The 10,248-nt window shown below is 35.8% G+C and overlaps 1 protein-coding gene across 1 annotated transcript in view; it reads left to right on the top strand.

Moving 5' to 3' along the window:
- LOC110443202 overlaps window positions 1-8,039 on the top strand; it is an 11,730-nt gene extending 3,691 nt beyond the window's left edge. The window contains exons 2-6 of the mRNA XM_021487259.1: window positions 6-102; window positions 2,080-2,184; window positions 2,364-2,483; window positions 4,560-4,700; window positions 5,352-8,039. Coding sequence (XP_021342934.1) covers window positions 6-102; window positions 2,080-2,184; window positions 2,364-2,483; window positions 4,560-4,700; window positions 5,352-5,513 — 625 coding nt within the window. The 3' untranslated portion in view covers window positions 5,514-8,039. The remainder of the gene's footprint in view (window positions 1-5; window positions 103-2,079; window positions 2,185-2,363; window positions 2,484-4,559; window positions 4,701-5,351) is intronic.
- The last annotated feature ends 2,209 nt before the right edge of the window (window positions 8,040-10,248 follow it).

Below are 10,248 nucleotides of genomic sequence, written 5' to 3'. Positions count from 1 at the left end.
ACCAGTTATGTGTACTACACGATCACGGAAGATGACATCACATTTTTATGTACAGTCACTGCTGACGTCACAGTGATGCAGTCCTATGCCTTCCTCATTCAGGTAATGTACGTGAGAATGTGAGAGCTTTAATTGTGGCCCATGTAAGTAAGTCGATTGTGTTTCAACCACGTGTAAATAAGATGTCTTGACTAGAAGGGCGGGGTAATAGGCCGTACAGTATCCTATTTATATTTTACATGTCAAAATTTCCGTTAATCTGTTTCCATCAGAAAAAAAATCTTACATACGGTTATGGACGCAGTCGGATCAATTTAAATGTTAAGCTTCTCCTTCCGCTTCAAATCAGATGGGACAATCGTAGGGAACACATTTTTAGATGACATGAGGCTGTTCTAGGGATATCATTTTCACTGACACAATGGGCATTTACGATACCACAAATTCTTCGGGACTCTCATTTAGTGAAGATGGAGGAAACAGCTCAGATGAAAAGTGCATGTTTTTTCATTTTTGACATATTGTATCAATTAACCAATGTTAAAGGTGCAATCACGTGTCTAACGTTCATCATCACGTGTCTTACGTTCATCCAATATCTCCCTTGATGATAACACATTGGTTTTATACTATATCGAGTCTAAACAGTACCAGATTACAGCAATACCATGGCCTAAGTTACCCAATTTTGATTGCTGCGTCCATATGTGACATTTTTCACATACTAGATGGGATTATTATGTGACGTCCTCGTGCTCACATTCACATCATATCAGAACTATATTGGTATAAAAGTATCAATATAATGTGTGTAGAGTTTCCTCTGGTCCTGACACAAGACTGTGACATTTAGACAGATAAATATCAGGTGTATCTTCAATATAATGTGTGTAGTGTTTCCTCTGGTCCTGACACAAGACTGTGACATTTAGACAGATAAATATCAGGTGTATCTTCAATATAATGTGTGTAGTGTTTCCTCTGGTCCTGACACAAGACTGAGACATTTAGACAGATAAATGTCAGATGTATCTTCAATATAATGTGTGTAGTGTTTCCTCTGGTCCTGATACAAGACTGAGACATTTAGACAGATAAATGAAAGGTGTGTCTTCAATATAATGTGTGTAGTGTTTCCTCTGGTCCTGACACAAGACTGAGACAATTAGACAGATAAATGTCAGGAGTATCTTCAATATAATGTGTGTAGTGTTTCCTCTGGTCCTGAGACAAGACTGAGACATTTAGACAGATAAATGTCAGGAGTATCTTCAATATAATGTGTGTTGTGTTTCCTCTGGTCCTGACACAAGACTGAGACATTTAGACAGATAAATGAAAGGTGTGTCTTCAATATAATGTGTGTAGTGTTTCCTCTGGTCCTGAGACAAGACTGAGACATTTAGACAGATAAATGTCAGATGTATCTTCAATATAATTTGTGTAGTGTTTCCTCTGGTCCTGACACAAGACTGAGACAATTAGACAGATAAATGTCAGGAGTATCTTCAATATAATGTGTGTAGTGTTTCCTCTGGTCCTGACACAAGACTGAGACAATTAGACAGATAAATGTCAGGTGTATCTTCAATATAATGTGTGTTGTGTTTCCTCTGGTCCTGACACAAGACTGAGACATTAAGACAGATAAATGTCAGGTGTATCTTCAATATAATGTGTGTAGTGTTTCCTCTGGTCCTGACACAAGACTGAGACATTTAGACAGATAAATGTCAGGTGTATCTTCCTGTCAAAATGTCTGAGTCGGGTGTCAGGGCCAGAGGAAACTCGGACTAAGTTTACCATTGTGTGAAGACTAAATGTTAATTTCAGACTCATACAGCAGCAAATGCACGCAATCTTTTGAGTTCTGTTGCTCGTAAAGGAAGATGAAGAACTTTCTTAATACAAGTTAATACACTTCAAAATGAAATATACTCGCCATCTCTTTCCTTCGTGATAATTTCTTTCGTCTTTATGTACAATAAATTAACTACAAAAATGCCGTTGTGTACATAAATACAATGTATTTATATATGGTTATATGTGCATTTTATCCATGACAATTGTGTCCGATAGGTTAAGACGCTGTTTTGGCAGGCTGGATTTGGCTCACGAGACCTTTTGTCTGCCGAACCGCACGAACTTGATGCGGAGTTTGTGGCAGTACTGGACACACAGATGGTATGTAGTTCTATTGATTTAAACGCGGGACTTTCAAGTCAGTTATGATAATAGGTTTCCCCGTTAAAACGCTTAAATATCATATGCATATATATTGGTCTATAGACTTCAGATAACGTCTTAACCCAATTGTAGTAAGCAATTCTATACAATTTGTTTGACATTTTGTGGTATTTCAGGAACTGTACTCGTCTGACACATTACAGGCGGAAGACGAGGTAATACCGTCAGACAACGAGTCCACAGGCTCAGTAACGATGGAATTAGCTGCTCTTGTAGACAAGTTCCAGGATATCGACGTACGTAAATACTACAATAAAATGTCGTCAGGATGTACGTACATACTACAATAAAATGTCGTCAGGATGCATGTACAGCTAAAATAAAATGTCGTCAGGATGTACGTATAGCTAAAATTAAATTTCGTCAGGATGTACGTATAGCTACAATAAAATGTCGTCAGGATGTACGTATAGCTAAAATAAAATGTCGTCAGGATGTTCATAAATAATACGTCATGATGTACGTAAATAAAGAATACAATGTCATCAGGATGAACGCAAAGATAGAATAATACGCCAAGAGGTACGTAAATATAGAATAAAATGTCAGAATGAACGTAAAGATAAAATAAAAGGTCAGGATGTACGTAAACATAGAATCATACGTCAGGGTGTACATAAATATAGAATAAAATGCCGTCACTATGTACACGCAATAAAATAAGAATATCGGCGGTAGAATTCAGTGTTTTCATGATGTACGTTAGACGTACACCTCAGTATTAGTACCAAGTTTATCGGCGGTAGGATTCAGTGTTATCATGATGTACTTTACGTAGAACTCCGTATTAGTCCCAAGTTTATCAGTGGTAGAATTCAGTGTTATCATGATGTACGTTAGACGTAGAACTCGGTTTTAATACCAAGTTTATCAGTGGTAGAATTCAGTGTTATCATGATGTACTTTACGTAGAACTCAGTATTAGTACCAAGTTTATCAGTGAAAGAATTCAGTGTTATCATGATGTACGTTAGACGTAGAACTCAGTATTAGTTCCAAGTTTATCGGCGGGAGAATTCAGTGTTTTCATGATGTACGTTAGACGTAGAACTCGGTTTTAGTACCAAGTCTATCAGTGGTAGAATTCAGTGTTATCATGATGTTCTTGACGTAGAACTCAGTATTAGTACCAAGTTTATCGGCGGGAGAATTCAGTGTTTTCATGATGTACGTTAGACGTAGAACTCAGTTTTAGTTCCAAGTTTATCGGCGGTAGAATTCAGTGTTTTCATGATGTACGTTAGACGTAGAACTCAGTATTAGTTCCAAGTTTATCGGCGGGAGAATTCAGTGTTATCATGATGTACTTTACGAAGAACTCAGTATTAGTACCAAGTTTATCAGTGAAAGAATTCAGTGTTATCATGACGTACGTTAGACGTAGAACTCAGTATTAGTTCCAAGTTTATCGGCGGTAGAATTCAGTGTTTTCATGATGTACGTTAGACGTAGAACTCGGTTTTAGTACCAAGTCTATCAGTGGTAGAATTCAGTGTTATCCTGATGTACTTTACGTAGAACTCAGTATTAGTACCTAGTTTATCAGTGGTAGAATTCAGTGTTATCATGATGAACTTTACGTAGAACTCAGTATTAGTACCAAGGTTATCAGTGAAAGAATTCAGTGTTATCATGACGTACGTTAGACGTAGAACTCAGTATTAGTTCCAAGTTTATCGGCGGGAGAATTCAGTGTTTTCATGATGTACGTTAGACGTACACCTCAGTATTAGTACCAAGTTTATCGGCGGGAGAATTTAGTGTTATCATGATGTACGTTAGACGTAGAACTCGGTTTTAGTACCAAGTCTATCAGTGGTAGAATTCAGTGTTATCATGATGTACGTTAGACGTAGAACTCGGTTTTAGTACCAAGTCTATCAGTGGTAGAATTCAGTGTTATCATGATGTACTTCACGTAGAACTCAGTATTAGTACCAAGTTTATCGGCGGGAGAATTTAGTGTTATCATGATGTACGTTAGACGTAGAACTCAGTTTTAGTTCCAAGTTTATCGGCGGTAGAATTCAGTGTTTTCATGATGTACGTTAGACGTAGAACTCAGAATTAGTACCAAGTTTATCAGTGGTAGAATTCGGTGTTATCATGATGTACTTTACGTAGAACTCAGTGTTATCGTGATGTACTTTACGTAGAACTCAGTATTAGTACCAAGGTTATCAGTGAAAGAATTCAGTGTTATCATGACGTACGTTAGACGTAGAACTCAGTATTAGTTCCAAGTTTATCGGCGGTAGAATTCAGTGTTATCATGATGTACGTTAACTGATTGTTTGGTTCGTTATAAACAGGTAGACGATGTACAGAAGGACGAAGCAAACGTGGAAGTAAAGGTCAACCTAATCAAGAACAAGGTCATAGAAGGAAGGATAAAGGAAGTTGGTGCACGTTCACAAAAAACAGAACAACTAGAGTGCTTTGTTGAAAAAAATGTAAGAATGTTAATAAAACTATCAAAATAACACAATTTTCATAACATCTGCTTCGTTTGATTTAAAACAACACATGCGTCACACGGCGATGCTAATATGTTTTGCGTGCTGCAAGTATATTCTCAACCAGGTCCGTCTGTCTGTCGCATTTCCCCAGTGGCCGTTTGTTCTGGTTTAAAATTTAAAAGAAACAACAGTTTTTTTAATCATTTTAGTTGAAAAAAATTCATGCAATTGTATTATGTTGATTTCTCAATGCCGATCCATGATTTTATCGCATAAACAATGAAGAGCAAACCCGGCCGAGGACATACTATAATACCCTTTTTTATTTTAATTGTATTGATTTCCGTCTAATTTTTCGGTGATACTAGTTATTGCTTTTTTCAAGCGATACCGATTCCCAAGTTATCCAAGCGATACTAATTCTCATCTAATTCTCGGCGACACTAATTCCAAACCTATTCTCCGAGATTTTGTATTTCCGACTTGTTCTCGGTGATGCTAATTCCCAACACATTTACTAATTGAACAATAATTCGAATATTTAAATTTGTAAGAATACATTTTCGGAAGACATTTCTATTCTCGTTCATTGACTCTCCTCGCAAAATTATACGTATGTTAGAGTTCCCATTTTTTTTGTTGTAGTCAAAAGAGATCCTTGCCTTTCGTGAGAACGCCAAACGTGCCAACTGGTTGTTCCGGAAGAAGAATAGGCGCATGAGCATTCTGCTATGTATAATCATCTCCCTGGCGGTAGTAGTGGTCACAGTAATTGCCGTACTACTAGGAATCGGTATACTGAGATAACACGACCAGAAAAATAAGCCATCTGCAAGAAAATAGCGACACCTTGCGAGTCATGTACGGTGGATGTCATCGAAATCGTTCCCCGGATCACTATAGAATAAGGCAGCACTCTCACGTAATGAAAACAAACTTCTACCAGAAATGCATTGTTTCTAGATCCAAATATCTACTGCCAATGTTCCTTTGTTTCTTACTACGGATTTCTCAACATCACAATATGTTTTCTAATTCATGAAAGTTAAAAAAGAAATGTTGAAGAGAAAATCTGTTTTTAAATAAATATATATTTTTTAGATCAATAGATGATTTTACAAGAAATGGAAACGAAGAAGTCTTTGAACAATATCCCATGGTTTCTAATGTTCAATTCACGATGGAGAGTATGTTAATAGGTCATATCCTAATGGACCTCTGGTGTGATTTGCCATTCTATTGATTGCCTTTAATAGTCCAAATGAGTAGATATGATTAGATCTAGGACCTGTATACACGGTACGCTAGATGATCGACTATTACAGATGACTTGCTTTGCTCAAACCATGCATTTGTGTAGAAGATAATCCTTATGGCGACACGACGTTGACATTGAAGTGTAACCAAATGCAAAGTATGTAGATACTCCCTTGTGTGACGACATGGACCGAAACACGAATGCTTTTACCGCATCCGATTCTAAGACCTCTTTTTCGTGTTTATGGAGTAATTATTTATTTGTGCATATATAATGTGCAACTAATCAAGCTCGTTCATTTTTTAACCACGTTTATACAACTCATGATTTATTACATGTAGCATTTACAGAATATTTTATTGGCTAGGATATAAAGTTATCATATTTTTTAAGACTTCTACATTGATAAAATATTACTTAAATATGAATAGTGTTTGTTCTCTGTGCCCTCAAAATGCTTTTGGAATAAAATATTAGCGAAAAAGTTTATTTTAAGACATTGTGATACCGCAAATATCATGGAATTTATATCATTATATCAAAAATATTATTTTTTGTTGCATCTTTTTAAAGCGTTTGACTTAAGCACTAAAAAGAACAGGTGGTCAGAAAAGTTATCTGTGGCGAAGTAACGTTTGACAAGGCTGCTCAACATTGTTAATTGGCTTCTCAACGCAAGTTACTTGTTTTCAACTACAATCTGATATTTTTTAATTATTATTTATCTATTGTGATATACGACATACTTTGCTCTTTGTGTTAAAACGTATCTAACACCGTTGCAGTTTATGGATGGTCAGTGAGTTGGTAAAATAATTTCTTTCGGTCATAAAAAGATATTAAAATAAAACTGTACAAAACTTGTTGGTTTAAATACGTTAATGCAGACCAAATAATCATTTTAGGATCAAGATGTATATATAAATCAGCTGAGTGGTCTCTTCATAATGAAACAAATTCCCTTTGTCAATATCTAGTGGTGTGGACGAATGGGCTCAACATTACAATGTTTTGATTTAAACATATTTTATTTGCATCTAAAATATACATTGAGAGGAGAGAGAGAATTTGATTAAGTATATATATATATATTTTTTTTTTCTAAATGTAAACAATCTTTTTCGAGACCGACGGCAGAAGTTTACACAATACACATTTCAAAACTTTCATCTTGAACTATTGTCCATCACATCCCGTGCCTTGGTTTGCTTCCTCCTTGTCGTTCCATTCGTTCTTGAAAATCCGTTTCTCTTCTGCCGTCAGCATCGAACAAGATTGAATACAAGAACATTTAATTTTACAAAAATACAATCTGATTTTTATCATTACGTTTATCTATTTAAATAATAAAGATAAATAAAAACACATTAGAGTCTGAAATATATTGCTGGGTGCTTTAATGTTGTCTTCTAAAGATAAATTATTACTACAATGTAATAGTAACTGCAGGTCTAGCGGGATGAATTCATTCAATTCACGGTACATTTTTATTCTTTGGTCTGCATAATTATTACAAACAAAGAAGAAGTGGTATGAGTCTTCAATGGGATGACCGCACTGACAGTGACGATGGACAATTAAATTAGATTGGAATAGATCATCATTCAAAGTACTAGATCTATTTCTCAGTCTGGCTTGCAATATATTGGATTTCCGATTTCCGATCAAGTAATAATTTGGAACTTTTGTCATGGTTCGAAGAGATTTTTTAAAGACTGCGTTCGAAACACTATTTCTAATTTCAAGATCTAGTTGGTTCCAAAGTCGAGTCGTAGATGGGAAAAATGATAAGTTGGTTAGTTGTAGTCGAAAATTTGGTATGCAGTAATTATTTGCGTCACGGAGGTGATAATGTGAGTTTTCTGAGACTAAAGGGGGCAGTAAAGAAGTTAGATAATCGGGCGTGAGTTTGTTAATAATTTTGAAGAATAGCTGTAGTTTCCTCCTAGAACGTCGATTTGATAGTGTTTTTTTTAATCTAATCTAATCTAACAAAATTGATTGTGGTTCTAGCCCACTTTCAGAATATAAAGAAATTCTACTAGCATAAGACGGTAATCCAGTGATTATTCCAATTTGTCTGCGTCACCGAGAGAACACCCGTCCCAAACCTCACAACAATATTCTAAGAAGGGAAGAATGTACGATTTATAGATTTTGAATAAAGTTTGTCTATTTAACATATATTTACCTGCTTGGATACATTTTTACATATATTTTCTATATGTCTACTCCATTTACAATTAACGTCCAAAATAACTCCTAATTTTAGTTTCGATAGCCAAAAGGGATGGTTCAGAGCATAATAAAGACGTGTCGTCAGCAAACAATTTTGAAAGACTTTCAAGGTTATCAGATATATCATTTATGTAGACAATAAAAAGTAAAGGACCTAAAAATGAACCTTGTGGAACGCCTGCATTTGTAGCTTTAACGGAAGTTTTACTATTTCCTACAAAGACCTGTTGTTTTCGGCGACTTACATAGTTATTTAACCAGACAAGTAGTTTCCCACGTATACCATGGTTTGCTAATTTCACATTCAGTCCCTTGTGCCACACACGATCGAACACTTTAGAAATATCACAAAAAAACTAGACAGGATGATTGCATTTTTTCAATATTTTCACATAATGTATGATATATTACAATAATTTGATGAACAGTAGAATGGCCAGGCTGAAAACCAGATTGGTATTTATATATCAGTGAATTTTCAAGCAAATAATTATGTAAGTATTAAACAACCAAACGTTCGAAAACTTTCCCGATAGTACTTAGTAGTGATATTGATCTATAATTTGCAGAATATTTTTTATCACCTTTTTTTAAATAATGGCATTACTAGAGCTAATTTCCACTGTTTTCGGAAAGATACCAGTTTCCAAAGAAGATCTAAATATTAGAGATAAAGGAAAGGCTATAGAGACCGCAGTATTTTTTAACATATGATGACTAATTGTGTCGCTGCCTACAGCTTTGTTGATAGGTAAAGATTTATGAATGTCGGTAATGTCGTTTAATTGAAATTGTATGTCAAATATTGTAGCGTCCGTCCTTAGCTCTACGTCTGGTACGTCAACGTCAGTATCGTCAATAGAAGAGATAGAAACAAAGTAATCATTTAGGATATTAGCTTTACCTTCATTTGTCATTTCAAGATTTCCTGAGTGGAGGTATAGTATTGGAGGTGTCAGAAGTTTTTAAAAGTCTGCGGACAATTTTCCAAAAATGTCTAGGGTTCGAACCAGAATAACGATCTGAAATGTCCGCAAAGAAAATTTCTTTAGTGCGTTTTTTGCGATTGTTAACATGATTACGTTGTTTTCTAAAATTAGATGAGTTAACTATAGAACGTTACTTTTTTTGTCTATGATTGATTGATTGATTATGATCGCATATTTCATTTAAGACAGCTGTACACAACAAACATACCTGGATAATATCCATGAATGTAAATTGAAAAAGCTCTTTTTCTATTTTGTCCCCGAAACCGTTTCGTTGAGTTCATGAAAGAAACCAATCCAGAATTCCGTCAACTAGCTGTCGTCTTAAAAAACTCCTATCCTTTGATTTGCTGTAATTCGTCCATACATGAAGCAATTCCCATCAATATCCTTTCCCCGAGAAACAATCTGATTAAAATCATATGTTACATGGCTTCGCTAACTTCGTACTACGCCTGGACATCTGAATGTGCCGCGGTCAGGGTCACGTTCAAGTGACCTTTAGATGAACCAATCAGAGGCGCGCTGGCATCCAGCGAATCGGAATATCATGGTTGATACATAAATAGCGAGGGGTATCGAACAGATTAGTTTTCCAAAACAAATATAGTCTCGTTCAACCAGACGCTTGATCACTCTCTATTCGGCGTAGCTTGCGCCGGCGATAAGAGTCTGGTTGAACGAGACTAAAACAAATATGGCAGCGGGAACTGACGTTATTACGACGCCAAGGAAAACGTAATTGCGTAGTCAACACCGCCATACAGTCTTTCTTCTCTAATAAAGCTTCGAATATCTTTTTCTGTTCGGGTTTCAGACGATCAATCTCAAATAACTTCAGAACTTTCGCATCATTCTCATCAATGTCCGCCATATTTGTTACAACTCCGAGCGCCCTTTTGAAAGAGGGTCTCTGCATGATTGGTCAAAATTTAATGAGTATTCATGAATTTAAAGGGCACCTGAACGTGACCTTGACCGCGGCACACTCAGATGTTCAGGCGGAGACATGTAACAGATGATTTTAATCAGATTGGCCGAAAAATAAACAATAATT

The sequence above is a fragment of the Mizuhopecten yessoensis genome, unplaced genomic scaffold (assembly GCF_002113885.1).
Source record: "Mizuhopecten yessoensis strain PY_sf001 unplaced genomic scaffold, ASM211388v2 scaffold716331, whole genome shotgun sequence".
Lineage (NCBI taxonomy): Eukaryota > Metazoa > Mollusca > Bivalvia > Pectinida > Pectinidae > Mizuhopecten > Mizuhopecten yessoensis.
This window is presented reverse-complemented; position numbering and strand designations above follow the sequence as displayed.